The following is a 17,435-nucleotide window of genomic DNA, read 5'->3' on the forward strand; positions in this document are numbered from 1 at the left end:
GACGCCAGCTCTGCATCCTGCCCTCACCGAGCCTCCCACAACACCCAGGGATGAGAGCTCATTTCTGCTGCGTAAAAAGAGCACGTAAATCCGCACTTAAGGTGTGTAAGCGGCTGGCACAGCTCGGAGCCGCTCCCGTTCTCTCTGCACAGTGCCGGCACACGCACCGCTCACGCGGGGCAGCAGCTGCTCCACTCCCGCTAGGGCGGCACCGCGGAGCATGCGCAGACGCCGCTTCGCCCCTTCCGGGAGAGGGGCGGAGCGGGGCAACATGGCGGCCGTCATGCACGCCGCCCGCTGGCCCCGCGCCGCCGCAGCAGCGTTGTTCCTGGGGTGCTGCGGCGCGGTGCTCGCCGGCGGCATCCAGGTACGAGGGCTGGAAGGAGAGCGGTAGTGGGGACAGAGGGCGAGCGGCGCCGCAGACTTCGCTCTGCTACCTGGGCGCTGCTTCCTACATCTTGCCGGCGCTCACCGGAGCGCCCGGGCCTGGACTGCCCCTCGTGGGGTGGAGCCCCGCCTCGCTCCGCCCCAGCCCGGCTGCTGCAGCTCTGGCTCGGTGGTGGGTTTGGTACAGGAGAGCAGCGCGTCTCTGCTCGTCGGACACGTGCAGCTTGCTTAGAGAGTGAAAAAAAAGCCCTTCTTTTAATACGTTTGCATCCTTCTGAAATGCAGTTTTGTTACGGTAATGCAGTGTAACTTTCAGTTGTGCCGGCTCTCTTTGCCTTTCTGGCCGTTTGTAAAGCTGTGTGTGAATAAAGAGTTCCCCGGTCTTCATGCTACAGCTCTGCCCGCTGTGAGTGAGTCTGGGCCGCATTGCCCGCTGTGCTGATTTCTTACATCAGTAATGTGCTTTTTGCACAGTGCACATGCACTGCTTCTGGAGTCCTGGCCCCTCTCTGTGTCCTGGTGGATGTAGTCTGCTTGGAAATGGCCCTGTGCCCTGCAAAACCTGGTGGGAGCCATGATAGATTGAGATAGTGGATTGCCATTGCCCTGGCTCCTTGTTTTTAAACACGGAGCTTAAAACTGTAGGTTGACTTCTCTGCTAGAAACAGGATGAAAGACTTTTTCTAAAGGAACAAAAAGAACAATATAATAGAACTTCATCCAAGCCCCTTACCTCACTAAGAAAGAAATTGTAAGTCCATAAATTAGCGTATTTTGTTCTTGGAGCATTCTATGGTATAGACATGCGTGGGCTTTTCTTGTTAGCTAAGCTGGAAGTGACTAATGGATCTTTTTGTTTGTTGCTTAGCAAGTTTCAAGGAAACATTAGTTACTGCTCAGCTAACTTGGGTAGAATGTGTGACATGGAATAAGAAAAATCTCTGGCTTTAAAAAGCTTTTGTAGATTTTATTTTAGGTATGGTAAGTGCATGAATGCATTATTCTTTGTTTTGTGGAAACAAAAGCAGAAATGGTCTTTTCTTACTTCTGAAAAACATCTAATATTGTCTCTGTCTCTCAGGATCAAGCAGAACAGTTCTTCAAAAGCGGACATACAAATAACTGGGCAGTTCTGGTAAGCGTAGTTCTGGCAAATTCTACAGAAGTGTGCAGCTTTTCATAATGTGCCGTATTTGCAACAGCTGCTCAGTAATGCTGTTCATTTGAAAGAAATGGAATGGAAGGATAAAGACTTGGAAATAAATAAATTTGAAGTGATCCCTACAAATTTATTAACTGTAATCAAACTATCTGTTCCAGGCAATTATACATCAAGCACTCAGAACGTAGAGATACTTGGCAGATTTCATTAAGCTAAAGTTCAACAGCGTTAAAACAGTTAAATTATCACAGTGCATCTTGAACCAACATGTAGTTATAGTATCAGAGAGGTGTGTCTCTTTGATTAGAAAGGTATAATTTCTTTCTGATTTGTGTGTCCGTAGTCAATCTGTTAACTAGTGATAACAGGCTTAGAATAAAATAAATATAGGAGACATAATGTTTAAATCAACTGTTGTTAATTTTTTTCTTTGCCATGAATCTTTTATTAACTTTGAATCATACTGCAGAATTGGTTCTTAATCACAGCTCAGGTCTTAATGACTAATTTGTTTCAGAACACTATCATGATTACTCAGTAGCAGATGTTTGTTTTACAGATACTGAAATTTAGCAACATAAAATGAAAGTAAATAGTACTGAATTGAATTAGAAGGAATAATTTCTATATGTTATAAAGTACAAACTAGAAACCATGAAAACATTAAGTATTACTTGTAATACTATTAACAAATAAACACTTTTGTTAGAATGCTTACAGAAAATGAAGTGGATTGTTCTGTCTGAGGAACTGTACTTTCTATCCTCAATGCATTCTCTGCACATTATAGATTTTTTCTATTGTGTTGTAGGAGGTAACGGAGGGAGATGATAACGTCTTGCAAAGTCTCAGCTGTATTGGCCAGGGTTAGTTTTTAGAGCTGTGAGTCTTGCTGAAAGGCAAATGTACACATGGGAGCATTTGAATTTTGTAACCGGACTTGAGAATCCTTCCAGACTGAATTTTGATTTGAGTTTCTTTAAAGGTAGATAAAAAAAAAGATGTTTGATAGCACAAGTTTGCTTAAAGGTGTTTCTGTTTAATTTGGAGTTGAAGAATTCAGGAAACTGCCTGCAATGCTATGGTCATTCCTTCTTTCCTGTTTTTCTGGTTTTAAAATCAGGTCTTTTATAAAGCTTTTTTCTTCATATGTCTGAAAGGTTGGTAAGACAGAAGGAAATTTGTCTGCAAAGGAAAGTTGCTGTTGGTGTAGAACAAATGAAAAGTATTGAACTTGATGTAATCGTGAGGACGATGATAAGGCCAGCAAGGAAATGCAGCAGATTGCCTATGAAAATTTTGGAATCTCATTGGTTCAGAGTTTTTGAGGGCAGATAAAATAATATCTCACCTAGGGAATAGATCTCTTACAAACTTAATGATTCTATGAATGGCTCATCCCCAACCCTTCACCCTGTTAATATAACTGAACTCCTTTGAGATTTTTTGAGAATTTGTATTCAGATTTTGATTAGAGCTTACATAGCTCTTTATTATGTTTGACTCCTTAAATGCAAAGTACTTTCATTGTATTTTCCCCAGTGTGGTTTCTGCATGAATTCACTTATGCATTTATGCAATAGTGCTCCCAGAAGGGTTTGCTATAGAGATGAAAACTCTTCCGTAGATTTTTCTTTCATTGGATATGGAAAAAGTAAGTGGGGAAAAAAAAATAAAGGCCTATCTGCTTGCTGTTACTGCTGGTTTATTCCCTCAAATGACACTTTCTATACTTAGTTGGGTTTTAGGTCAATTTTGTCATGAGCAAACACATAAGGAGCATTTATTTTATAACATTTATTTTCCACATTTATTTCTCTGGTTAAACAAAGGTTTATATATACAGAGAGAGAGAGCTTATGGCATGACTTTATTGGTGTTGCTGTTTTCTTTATGATTTGTTACTTTGTTAAATACCTGTGATCACTGTCTTCTGATGTATAAGCCAGACCTATTTGTACATTTTACACTATTTAATTTGGTGTTTCTCTGTCCTTAAAAATTCAAGGTATGTACATCTCGATTCTGGTTTAATTACCGACATGTGGCAAACACTCTTTCAGTATACAGAAGTGTCAAGAGATTGGGCATTCCTGACAGGTGAGGAGATCTTGGTGAATGCAGTTCCTTTCAAATGTGCTGTTAAAGTCTTCTGTTGTCTGAAGCAGTATGAAAATACATTTCTCTTACCAGTTTAAAGTAACTTAGAAATAAATGTTTATCGTGGTTCTTGGGTGTGCTCTTTCACAGTGGGGTTTCTTTGTTTTGAAAGGGCTTGTTCCTTGTTTTAAATGGAACTGTATCTGATGGTTTAAATTACTTGTCATCAGCAAAAGAATTCACTGGGAAAATGTTTTTTGTTCCTACGAATGTGGATTACTCTGATTTGCTGATGTATGGGCACAATGGTTCAGTTTGTGAGAGGAAAGTTTTGCTAGGATAAAACTAAACTAAAATGAATTAAGGAATAGCTTTTGATTGCTGGAATCATTATGGGGTTTAAGTTTTACAATAAGGGAATAGCAATAGCATACGTGATTGGATTACTTTAGCTTAACAGGTAACAGGCAAATTAACACCAAAGTTGTTTTGCTGGATGTATGGACAGTGTTTTTTAAGAATGCCATATGGTGCATGTTTGTGCTGCATTTTATTCCAAATGAAGTAATTTACTTGGATTATTTTTGAGGATCTGTGTTTCAGTTATTTTGGATAACATTTATCCTTTCAGTGTGTGTGCAGTGTATCAGCACTTAATGAAGAACAAAATTACTCTTAAAATACGCATGTACAGGTGGTGACATAGGTAAACAATGACTGCTTGGTATTTCATATATTGACCAAGCCCTGACACTGCCAGCTGTAGTTCTCTGCCTGCATGCAGGTTGGTACAGCATTATAATAGTCCTTCAAGTGCCATTTTTTTTCATGTTACTGTGAATAAAACAAAATCTGTTAGCTGTCAGCTCATACGTGTTCCATAGGAGAATTTCCTATTAACACTATGTACCATGCAGAAGTGTACCAGATGTGGTATAATAGTTTGAAGAACGTTTGTGAGCTCCTGAGGTTTAATGAACAAAACCGTTTTCATTATGTTTTTAATTGATCTGCTTAAAAGGGCACAGACAGGCTGGGATTTCTTCTGGGGAGCTGTATGAAATGATTTAGCCCTGTATAAAAGTCTCCTGATTTAATAAAGATGTTGACACCTAGGTCTGTGTGAGTCTGTACCATAGAGTTGCTGGTGTTAACTGCCTACATATTCAGCAGTGGCCTGTGTGAAACCTGTGGCTAGGTAGCAGCTGCGTTTCCCTCTGTGGCAACTTTGTAACAGTGAGTGTGTACATAAGGAAATACAGTGTAGCTAAGCAAATCTTCTCTTATGATGACAAGCATCTTGATGTTACAAGCTACTGTTTTAATCATGGGATGATTTTGTTGTGATTTCCTTTTGGTATATGTAAAACTAGAACGTCTATAAGGTGTTCCTTGTATTTCACAGTCACATTGTTCTGATGCTGGCAGATGATATGGCATGTAATCCAAGGAATCCTAAACCAGCTACTGTGTTTAGTCATAAAAACATGGAGCTAAATGTCTATGGAGATGATGTGGAAGTGGATTACAGAAGCTATGAGGTAACCATGCCTTAAATTATGGGGTCTGTGTTTTTATATCTCATCTTGCAAACACTTAACACCAGTGTGAAACTTTCAATGTGCAAATGAAATGTGCGTTAGCGAGGGCTATTTATATTTCTAATCTTAAGCTTATGCTTTTATTAAAAACGAATACCAAAAGCCATATGCTACTTATTTTTGTAAAATAGTTACTATAAAAAAAATCTATTTTCTATGTTCTTTTTGTTTTTCTGTAATATTCTTTCAAGCAGTTTAATGGCAAATCTTAAAATAGACAACAAATAAATGATTTAATAGTGATGCATAATTGTTGATGAAAGTTTATAGGAGCATCTAAATGCATAAATAAGATGTGAATCTTTGCATAAAGAGATGAAGATACTATGCCAAAATAGAAATATGTTGTTTTTCTGTTATGTTCTTTCCTGAGTATGGATTTTTGCTAGCATCTGAGCTGTGTATGTCGGTATGGACAGCAAAGGAAGCTTTATAGGAGGTTTTACAATAGCCATCCTGATGATTTCTGATCACATAAAGACTTATGTAACTGTAATTGATCTTGTTTTTCCTCTCTTGAGTTGCAAAAGTAATTTAAACTTTTATTTTTCCATGGCAACACACACTAATGTTGGAGCATTTCTGTGAGTGCATGAGCAGCTTTGGCAGAACAAAGGTATACACTGACAGGTTTTCAAATCAATGAAAAACATATTTAGAAATTATAATGGTGGTAGTCTTATTGGATATAATAGAACACTAGGCTGATATTAGTGAGATATAATAAAAGATGCTGTGTAATTGTGAGCCTTACTGCAGTAAAATCTTGAGCAGAAGATGTCTATTGATATTTATACCATACAGTATTGCATCTTACTAGATACACTGCATGCTGCATTGTTCCATTATTTTTTCTTAATGTAATCCAACCTAGAATTGTTGACCCGTACTTTTATCTTTAGAAAATTACTTCTGCTTCCATTCTTAGGTTACTGTGGAAAATTTCTTGCGTGTATTAACAGGAAGAATCCCACCAAGCACTCCCCGATCTAAACGTCTTCTTTCTGATGACAGAAGCAATATTCTAATATATATGACAGGTAATTAGAGTTTTGTGTATACAGTTTTATTGACGTTTATTTTGCAGTTGGATGGATCTGTATGAAAGCGTGAATTCTCATGAAGAGCCCAAACAAAAAAAAGGATTGACAAATGATTTTTTTCCTCAACATGTCATACTAACAAAGAAAACCTGTGAGACTGTATTTATTAAATGTAGTTTCCAGTCTAAATTATATTTTTACTGTCCTTGTGCTGAAGCTTTATTGGAGCAAAACAATTGGGGTTGTTTTGTTTTGTTCTAAAGAAGATGATCACCCAGACTAAATATGTTCCCTTAAGCTACATACTTGCCTAACTTGTGTTTTTTCTATCAGGCCATGGTGGGAACGGTTTCCTAAAATTTCAAGATTCTGAAGAAATCACAAATGTAGAACTTGCTGATGCCTTTGAACAAATGTGGCAGAAAAGGAGGTAATAAGAATGTATTACGTAGAGCTTAAATACTGTATTTCATTAACGTGCCTGGAGTCGTACTGGTAGGCCTAGCTGAACTTTCAACTGTGATTCTATTTGTTGTCCATAGAATAAGCTGAAAATTTACATTTGGAAAGAAGAGTTTTAAATTTTGTTTTCAGCTTCCTACTGTGAGAACTGCTCCCACGAATTGACTTGGCTGAACTTGCCATCTTGAAATCAATCATTGCGAAGTCTTCTGTTCTTTAGGTTGCTATTAGCTATCCTGGTAACTAAAAAGCCAAGTTCCTGTATTTCAATCTAAAGAAAGTTGAGTAAGAATGCTGTTTTGTTTCTTTTAGGTACAATGAATTGTTGTTTATTATTGATACTTGTCAAGGAGCATCCATGTATGAACGATTTTATTCACCTAATATAATTGCCTTGGCTAGCAGCCAAGTAGGAGAAGATTCTTTATCAGTAAGTACATTTCTGTGGTCCTAAGGACGATTTTCAGAATACCTCAGTAGGTTAAAAGTGCAGCCATTGCTGCTTTTTTTATAAAACTAAAATTTCCCTTCTAATTGTGTACAGTCTAATGTTCTCAGTTATGAAGTGCAACTTGACGAAGCTCTAAGATGTATCTTCCTGCTTTTGTGGGCTGTAGCAAAGAAACGGGCTAATATGTTTTATTTTCCCACATTTTCTATCACAGAAATAATAGCAAAAATCATTTCATGGTGTATTTTATAAATGTAAAATAACAGAAAAGTGTAATTGATTACGCAAAAGGTATCACACATGTAAGGAAGATGATGACTCCCCGTCTACATGTTGATTTTAGCTATGCCTGTCAACACTAGCTTTTATTTGTGTGTCCTTGACTGACACTATATTGCTCAGTTCTGGTTCAGTTCTAAAAAGTTTTCAGGACTTGGAAAGTTTACAGAAATTCTGAGGACCCACATATCCAGTGAAAAGGAAGAGGCAAATCATCTTCAGCTAATTGCTGATAGTTAAAGGTGGTGGCAGAATTCTGTGCTTCCTGGTTAATTTATATGTTTCCTAGATTGGGTAAAAGTCTTATGGGAAGACCGGTGAGCGATCTGAGTGGGGAATATTCAGCCTTGTGTTTCTTACACTTTGTCTATGAAAAAAGAATAACCAATAGTTATATCCCATTGACATTACATAAAGAATGATGGGAAAGAGATCCAAGCCAAACTGAAAATAAGCTGTCTTTCTCAGCTCTGTTTTCTAAGGCCTAAGAAGCTTGGGATGGTACATAAATTCTCTGGATTTCTAAGAAGGGAGTTCCCAGCTTATTGTCTGGATGTAGTCTAGAAAAATGAAATTAATCCATCTATTACATAGATCATCAACAATATGTTTCTTCACAAGTAGTAATTTGCTTTGTGTAATTTTCCTAAGAACAAATAACATATTATGCTTAACTTTTGTACCATCCTGTTATATGCTGTTCCCTTCTCTAAATACTGAGTTCTGTCCTGAAAATGCCCAGTAACTGTTTCATATTATTTTGTAGCATCAGCCTGATCTTGGGATTGGTGTTCATCTCATGGACCGATACACATTCTACATGCTAGAATTCTTGGAAGAAGTTCATCCAGCCAGTCAGACGAATATGAATGACCTTGTAAGTAGTCTCAACATTCAGTAATTTATTTTTTCCATGATGTTCTCTAAATGCTTTTTGCACAACTACTGTTTGTTTCAGAAGTAGCTTTGTGGGGGTGGCCTTTTTGCCATTATTAAACAAAGCAGTAGTGTCATATTTAGAGGATTGTACTTAGTGTGAAAGTGGCTTGTTGGCTACAGAAAAAAGTTATCCAAAACTAGCCATTAAAAAAAAAAAAAATCATTGAAAAATAAATAAAGTTCATTAAATATTTAAATAAAATGAAATGTTTGTGCATTAAAAAATGATAGTTGGAAACTTCTGAAATATGTAAAATCAATTTAATGGAAAGCAGACACTTTGTGGACTGGGAGCATTTTGCAGTTGCTTAAACAGAATTCTATTTGTGTACTCATGAATACCTATAGAGGCTGATTTCTCCACTTATCTTCCAGACAGAGACATGTCTCAATCTGTCTGTGTTTGGAGTTTATTATATCTTAGCTGAGTACTATATGAAGCTTTTAGTTAAGAAGCAGGGGAAAAAGAACAACTTATTAAAAAAAACCAACAAAACAGCTTATAACAATCAAATATATGCACTGATAAAATGGCGTGAAAAGTAGCCATCTTTTATTAACCCTTCATGCATTTTTAAAGGCTAATTTTACTATAGTGATATTTCCTGCTGTGTTGCCTTGTGGCTGTAAATCCTGATGTGCTGTATCGATGATCTTGGATCACCGCTGACTGAGCACATTGTGTTTGATTCATTTGTGTAAATGGAGCATCTACTCCTTTGTCTACACAGGCTTGTCGTAGCCTGGCTGTCAGATCTGTAGTTGAAATCAGTGTAAGCAGCCCCCATTTAACAGATTTTGTGTTAATATAAAATTGATTCAGTGACTAAGATTCAGGATTCCTTCACTGGAATGAGAATGAAACTGGCTTGTAATTTAATACCTTTCTGATCACGAGATACAAAAAACTTCAAAATCAATCTTGTTAAAGAAGAATATGCAAGTTATTTATTGACAGCACTTCTGCTTTTACTCCATTCATTCTAACAGCATTCTAGAAGTCTGTTTTGTAAACTAGAAAGTGAACTGACTTTTAAAAAAATAATAATAATAAATTTTAGTTCAGGTATTGTCAACAGTGTAGAAAATGTTTAGGTGACCAAGTAGCTTACATTTGAGAAGATACCTAAACGTTCTGCTTTGCATTTTTGTTTTATGTTGTGAGCTAAATAAGTAGGAAGACCTATGGAAATTTACACTGATAAATTACTTACATTGTGCAAGACATCACAGCATGAATCTCCTTATTGCTGCTCTGGGAAGGGGAGGGAACAGAACCAATTATATGAGACGGTTTGAAAAAGTACTGAATAATGATATACATATATTTCAGTGATTGTGTTATAGGATACATATACATAATGCTTTGGCACTGAAATATGCTGTTAGTATTGTTCTGGATTAAGAACAAAGAGCTAATGCTTATGCAAACCTGATTTGATTTTTAATATTGACACTTGCGAAGTCTGGACAGTATATTAAGTGGTTCACTGTTGCACATAGCAAATCTGTAGTTGTTGACCTATCTTCTGTGACTGATATCTACTCTTTCAGAAGTGCTCTGTATTTGTTACAGAGCACCCATCACATCACCTATGCAGTTTCCTCCTGCCACTGTTTAAAAAGTTTCACTTCACTTCCACCTAAGGTTTGGATGTCGCATTCCTGTGAAGAATGAGGCATCTTTCCTCCACCTACTTCCCACCTGCTCCATCTGTGTTGCTAAGGGGATGGCAAAAAGCTCTGCAAATGACTGATTTTCAGTTTGATTGCGATTCCAAAAAAGTAAAAACTAACGTATCACACATTCAAACTTTGAAAATCAGATTCAAATACGTTCTACATGAGGTCATAAAATAACTTAAAACGTGGCAAGAAAAATTGAAGACTTTGGAAACATCAGTGCATTAAGAAATGAGTTTCATTTAGCCAGTTTCTTGTGTTTCTTTTTTCTTCTCCTTTAAATACATCAGTTATTAAAGTGCTGGCTTGCTGGGATCTAATTGCCTTGCAGTCCTTTTTTGTCACACAGGTACTGGGTAGTTGGATTGTTAATACTGAAATCCTCATTTTCTCAGTGCCTTTACACATTTTTGTTCCAAATTTGTCTCTGGTAGTAAACTGTTGTGGGACAGGTTACAAACAGTTGGATGTGGTGTCTGTTTCATGCTTTCAGGCCTGATGCAGTTGTTTTGGAACATGTGCGTATATTCTAAGAGCTTAGAAGAGAGACCTTCACATTACACTTGGTGTGGCCAATTATATCATCCCGGCACAAAACAGCTTTGAGTAGAAAATTAACCCAAAATAGGAACAGTTATGGCAGAGTTACTGAGTCAGAGTCACTAAGCTTTGCTGATTAATCTGTACATGCATGCTAATTAATTTGTACAGCTTTTCTTCTGCTTACTGAGTGATATTTTTGCAATGATATGTGATCTATTTTTTCCATCTTGTATTATAAGATGTTATTTTTCTTTTCCTATCAAAAATGTATCTAAATGTGTTTTTTTTTTAATTGGAGAAAGATATTTTCCCCTCTTTTCAGTGATGCTCAGTATTACATAATGCTAGAGCCATTAGTTCTGTCCTCTGTGTTAACACTAATATATTTAACATGCGTTATAATTAATTTCACTTAAAGAGAGTTTAAAAGGAAAATGTATGTAAGTTGAATAAAATAGGATCTCAGGATATCTGCTTTCAGTTTTTTCTCTATGAGCAAATATTGTATTTCAGCAAGAAGCACAATTATCTTCCGAATGTTCATATGTGATCTGGAACTCTACCACCCAGGAGGATAAATTTGGTGTTTAGTTGTATTTGGGTTTTGACTGCCACAAAGAACAGAAGCACACTGCAGGGTGCTGATATGCTTCAGAATTCATGCTTTCTAATAGGTTTTTAAGCAGTAGTCAATTATGTATAGAAAATCTATGAGGGACACCAGACATTTTATGTAATGATATTTTAAGCTTTTTTCCAACCTGGAAAATAGCATGGAAGGTAACAGATTTTCTGCATCAAAATGATGGCTCTGATTTATTTGAGTGACTTTTATTAACAAAATTGTTGTGGTTTAGGTGGAAGAATTGCCATCTGTGTCTGTATCTTGCTGTCCAAAAGAAGTTTATGTTTGAAATGAATCAAGGTAGATTATGAAATGCAATTATAAATATGCTAGCTTTGATCTGAAATCTGCTTGCTTTTGAAGTAAATTTAATACTTTACTTGCAAATTATAAACTTACAGAGCATTGTTTTACTCTTTAATACTTTTTTTGTTCATTTTTTTTGTTTGTTTTAAAATGCCATGAGCTTTTTATCATCCTGTAGCACTTTCTTGAGAGTTGTAAAAGGTGGAAGAAATGTGAGCAGTTCCAAGTGCAGGAACAATTGGTGAGGCTGTTGATGCCCTCCTTCAAGAGTCAAAGGATGGTAACAGTGTGCCAAAGTGGCACATTAAAAAGTAAGCAGAAATAAGTGGCTGAAAAACACTAAGCTTCCAACAAGCTATTTAGTGTGTCCATTGAGTTAAACTTAGATAAATGATCATCTGATACGATATCCTGCATGCTCTTGTTTACAGGCTGTTGTAATTCTGCTTAGAAATGTGGTTTGTTTGTTTTGTTTTTTTTTTTTAGTCCAGATTTGTCTATGAGAGCATAGAAGTTTTCCTCTGATAGGTTGTTTCAGTGCTCGGTCAGCTTTACAGGTAAACCTGTGCTTGTAATTTTTCCTGCTGAGCTGGGCATTTGATGAGATTCACTCTGCCCATGAGGACGGTTCTGTTATGCAACGTCGTGCAGTCTGTACGTGTGATATTCTCCCAGCTGAGTCCGGTGAAGGGAAACTGAAGGCTTTGAAGAACGCTGATTAAATCCCTTCTCTGTACATGTTTACTGCAATGATTTGTACAGATCTCACTCTTAAAATGCATTTGTTGAGGGCAAGAAAGATGTTTTTGAAGTCTGTGTTTTAGGAAGGAAATGGAAGTATTTGCTGTGACCAACAAGGCAAAAGTTCAGTGGGCCCTGAGATAAAAAGAGCACTGGGCTCATATGCCTTTAGTAGCTAACATGAAGCAGAATTGCGAAGCAGCTCTTTCTTTGATGTCTTTGAAGCTATTTGCAATGGTTGCGTATGATCAATAAACCTTTGACTTGCTGTTGGAAGTCTGTTTGGGGCTGATAGAAGGCAGCTGCATTGAAAGATCATTCATAATTTGTTGAGTCATTCGTTCTCATCAGATATTCTTATTCTGGTGTTAACAGTACAAGAATATAAAAGCATTGTGGTTCTTACAGTGTTTTGTAGCCTTTCTAGCTGGTACCCTGACATAAAAATATGGCTGCAGCATAGATTAATGTATCAAATAGAGGGATCAAAAGAAATATTTAGCTTATGTAGCTTACTTTGGAGATAGGGCACAAACATAAAACCTTAGTTGGAGCAAGTTAGAGAGAATGTATTGTCTTTTGGTGAAATGAATGTTTATGTGCCCTGGCAAGTGTCTTCTGTATGTACAGGAAACTTGATGCTGGTCAGTCTGGTTCATTTCCACTTTGCATGGAGGATAAAAAGGTCATGTTCAGTGGATGTGATACTCTGCCAACAATATAAGTGGGAATCACTGAAAAACAGCTCAGTGGATCTGTGCGCTAGTATCCATTGGTTAGGGTGAAGGTTAAGGTGAGCTGAAGCCTCCCTGGATTTACAAGCTTAGTCTGTAAGACCAGGTATAAAAGAGAAGTTGTAGTAGGTGCAAAAGGGAGGAACAGTGAGACAGAATCTGTCTGTAGTGGAACCAGGTATGTTGCTTTTTCTCTGAGAAACTTTTTAAGAGAAGGGTTCTGCTGTCCTAAAAAGAGCCATACAAACCTGTGCATTTTGTGTCAGGCTGTGCAAGGAATTTCTGCTAGGAGTTACAGAACTGAAACTTATAGGTTTTATCAGTCAGTATCTGGGATAATTGAAACTGCATCTGCACTGAGGTAACTAGGACCTGTGATTCTGCCCTGAGAGTGCAACCATCTCACTCATGACAGAATCAGAGATATGAGTTCTACACTGTGTAACTAATGGACCTGTTTGTGAAAATCACTTGGAAAATATCATTTTAGGAAGATGACCGTCCTTGGTAGTCCTGTGCTAAAGTTGTCTAATGTTACTAATTAAACTGTATACTGTGTGCTCTAGGAGATACCCTGGAATAAGGAATCTGTCTGGATGGAAAATGCTAGAGATATTTGTGGGCAGTGTGGTAGGACCTGTGCAAAAATCCGCAAATCCAAAATCCATTGGTTTTGCCTTGAATAACTTCTGGATTTGTAACAATTTTACTGCTTAATAGGCACGCTACTTAATCAGATATTTTAAGTATTGCAACTAATCTGTCATTGTTGTATCTACCTTTATTTGGTATAAAGATAAGTTTGCAGAAAATGAGTCTGCTTAAACCAGTTTAATTTGTTAATGCTAGTTTTGCCTTCCCACTATTGGAGTTTGTGCTGGAGGTAGTGGAACTGCTGATAGGTATGTAAAATTAATAGTGAAGTAGACAACTGTAACACCTACAAGTTAGCTGTGTCTGTGAACTTAATGTGCATAGTACATCTTTGATATTTTAAGATCCTCATTGAGTATTAATTCATAGGCTGTAAACCAGAAATAAGGAGGTTTTGGTTTTTTCTCTGGTAAAAAATTAAATTCTTGATTCAATTTTAAAGCCTTCACAGCGAGCTACTTGCCATGGCTTGTGAAACCTGCCTGCCTCCTGTCAGTAAGCATGAAGAATTTATACCACCTTTTGCTTTTTGGAAGATACAGCAGTGTTGGTGCTTCTATATTCAGAAATGCATTTTCACATTTAATCAGTCAGTTGTAGTTGGCTTCCACAAAAGCATTTCTACAACCATATTGAGAGCTGTGAGGATTAAAGTTTTTTCTTTATGTTTTTTAGTGTTTTATTTCAGTCACTTTTCTTTTTGTCTGTGGAGCTTGTATTAAATTCAGGGTTGTACCAAAATGTACGTATGGTATTTGTCTTGATTTTATAGTAATTTCATTTTGAAAATTACCTGTAGAAACTATCGATCAATGAGGAACATGATATGACTTTCCATATTTGTTCTCAGTTTCAGGTCTGTCCAAAAAGTTTGTGTGTTTCCACTCCTGGGCATCGAATTGATCTCTTCCAGCGAGACCCTCAAAATGTTCTGATAACAGACTTCTTTGGCAGCGTAAGAAAAGTGGAAATTACAACAGAGACAATTTCTTTGGACCGTAATTTAGCTGGCTTTGAAAGCGAGTGAGTAGTCATTATTTATTATATCTAGTATATTATTTAGCTTTGTTCAGCAGATACCAAACTGCCTTATAACTATCAAGGGAAGAAGAAGTGTTTTCCATGAAAGGACCAAGGGGTCAGTATGGACTGTTACTATTGATAGAACTGACGTTTGTCAGCTGGAAGTGTTCTGTTTTAAAAAAGAATTCCCACTCCCTCATCCCATCTTACAAGTAAATAGTTCAGAAGACCCCAAAGTGTGGCTGTCATCATCAACAAAGAGAGTCGTCTAACATTTTCTTTCTTCCTTGATAGCTTAATGTGCAGAGACTTTTAAATTCCTTTTTATGGTAGTTTGCTTCTTCAGGTAAGCTCTGAGTTCAAAGCATGGGTTGCTTCATTAAAACTGTTTTCTTAATAAATGCTTAGTTTCTGTTCTGCAGATTCTATGGCTTTCGGCTTTAGCTGTTCAGAGAACTTCAGTTGCAGAGATGTAATTATTTACATGAATAACATTGCTGGTGTAAGTTTGTTGGTAGAGGGATTCTGTTTCTTTGTGGATGAAGAAGGAATTACAAACTCCTTTGTATTTTTGGTATTCTGTTGCCACCTATTGGAAACATGTAAAGGAGGATGTGTTTGTACAGCAGTGTATTTGGCATTGTGCTGCCATTTCTGATGCATCTTTTAGCTTTCACAATACTTTGCTCTAGCAGGGAAGAAAGAAAAAATAGTCAGCTCTAATCAGGAATGCAGTATTTTGCAACTCATAAATTTATATGAATTGTTATTTACTATCACTCAGTTGTTAGTGGATATCAGTTTCATTAGTTTTAGGGATAATAGTAACTTAGGCCCTTGAAATTAATACTATCCTACACTAAGGCCAGTGTATTTTATAATTTAGAAACATGGGATTCAAGTTTATGGAAAATTTAAAGGAGATTCAGACTTATTTATTTCACATCTAAAATCTAATAGTGTGATACATTTCTTGTTGTAAAATCTTCTGGCTAAGGCTCTAGTTGAATGTTATTTTGCTTTTAGTATACTGATAGTAAGTGAACTTTTTGTAAGCTTACTTTGTTACCCACCAGAATAATACCTTAATAGTGTTTCTAAAAGCCTTTGTGAAGAGCAGAAAAGTTGTGTAGAATTGAACTTGCTCTCCTTAGGAATTTGCCTTAAAATAAATGCATGAATTTGCCATGAAGTGTCTGATACAGAAATCTGTGCCACCTAATACGAATGTTGATGTGTTACAGAGATCACTGTAAATCTGTGTGCACTGATCTTATTCTGAGAAAATCTGTGCAGAGTTTAGGATCTTTTCTTTGTTCTGAATTGTATTTGTTACATTTTTGTTGAAAAGACATTTTGCAGCATTACTTTATTCTTAACATTTGATGCGTTCTCTTTCATTCCTTCTTTTCTGAATCATTTTCTCTCTGTTTCAAGCTTTTTCCTTCTGTTCTTGCATATTGGTGGCAGTAGAGTGCTGCAAAATGTTTGTGTTAGGGAGCAAAACAGGGAAGCAAAGTAGGGACCCCAGCTCTGATCTGGTCAGTGTTAGATTGGAATTGTTTTTGTTATAAAGTTGCAAGGGTCAGTGTATGAAGCTAAGCAGATTGTTTTAAACACAACCAAACCAAACTGCTGACTACATAGATAATGGGTAGAGAAGATGCTGTTGTGAGATATGACCGTGCCTTGGAATTGTGCTATTTGCAGACAATGCAAGGTTTCACTTAACTCAGTGCTGTGACTTTGCCAAATCTTTCTGACAGAACGCATTTCTTTTGCTGCACAGTTCTTTAGCAATTACTTTGCAGCGTGTCTTACTGTGAGCTCAGCACAAGCAGTTCCTGCACTGCAAGGTCAGTGCTGGTGTCTGATACTGATAAGCTCTGTTAGTCCCAGTGTGGCCTTAGGAGTTTTCTTTGCTTGAGCTGAAGGAATCCCTTGCTGTTTCCTTTTTTCATAGTAGTTTCAGTGTAAGCTATGTTCACTTCAGAGGGTTTCTTCCTGTCTGGGCCTGTAGTTGCCACCTTCAAAACCTGGGTGTCATTCATGGACTGTGGGACTTTGTCTGTTACTCTCTCTCTCTCTCTGTGTGTGTGTGTGTGTGTGTAAATCACTGTAAGAGCATAACGTGAATATAAAGAGTAAGACTGTGAGTCTTGGAGACAGGTCTGTGGGGTGTCTCAGCCTTGGATAGTGAGTGTACAGCATGTTAGATCACTTTATCCTGTGCTGTTCCTGTCACGAGGAGGAGTCATGTAAAAGTTGTGTTGGGAAAAATTAGGGACTGATGTTTCCCTAGAGGGTAGTAAGAGGTGAATTAAAGGCTGCATCATATAAAACCATCCTAGTTTCATTGCTTTTGAGGCTTGGGCTTCAGATTTATTAGTTGTGGTGAGCTGAATTGTACACTACTCTCAGGGGCAGTTGTCCTAAAACTGAAGAGTTTTAACTAAGCTACTTGGCTTAGGACCAGTACTTGTGTGATGGAGAATAATTGTGAGTAATTGGTTTAGTTGCAGTACACTACTACTAATGCTGTCTCCCATCCATTTCTTGATAGTACCTCATTGTTTCTGTTCCTTGTTCTTATTCCTACTGGTTAGTTTCAGTTTTAATGTGCTTGATAGGAGAAGCTGCTGTTGTGTATTCCTGAATATAGAGAGGTCCAGTTTGTGAACAAATAGGTAATTTGTTTTGGC

General features: G+C 37.2%; 1 protein-coding gene across 1 annotated transcript in view; it reads left to right on the forward strand.

The window, feature by feature from the left end:
* The first annotated feature begins 235 nt into the window (after positions 1-235).
* The window catches only part of PIGK (phosphatidylinositol glycan anchor biosynthesis class K), a 59,514-nt gene continuing 42,314 nt past the window's right edge, over positions 236-17,435 (forward strand). Inside the window, exons 1-9 of the mRNA XM_072343656.1 lie at positions 236-367; positions 1,469-1,522; positions 3,558-3,649; positions 5,055-5,190; positions 6,179-6,290; positions 6,627-6,723; positions 7,068-7,185; positions 8,252-8,362; positions 14,561-14,733. Coding sequence (XP_072199757.1) covers positions 272-367; positions 1,469-1,522; positions 3,558-3,649; positions 5,055-5,190; positions 6,179-6,290; positions 6,627-6,723; positions 7,068-7,185; positions 8,252-8,362; positions 14,561-14,733 — 989 coding nt within the window. The 5' untranslated portion in view covers positions 236-271. The remainder of the gene's footprint in view (positions 368-1,468; positions 1,523-3,557; positions 3,650-5,054; positions 5,191-6,178; positions 6,291-6,626; positions 6,724-7,067; positions 7,186-8,251; positions 8,363-14,560; positions 14,734-17,435) is intronic.

Source organism: Excalfactoria chinensis, chromosome 8, assembly GCF_039878825.1.
Source record: "Excalfactoria chinensis isolate bCotChi1 chromosome 8, bCotChi1.hap2, whole genome shotgun sequence".
In the NCBI taxonomy this organism is placed as follows: domain Eukaryota; kingdom Metazoa; phylum Chordata; class Aves; order Galliformes; family Phasianidae; genus Excalfactoria; species Excalfactoria chinensis.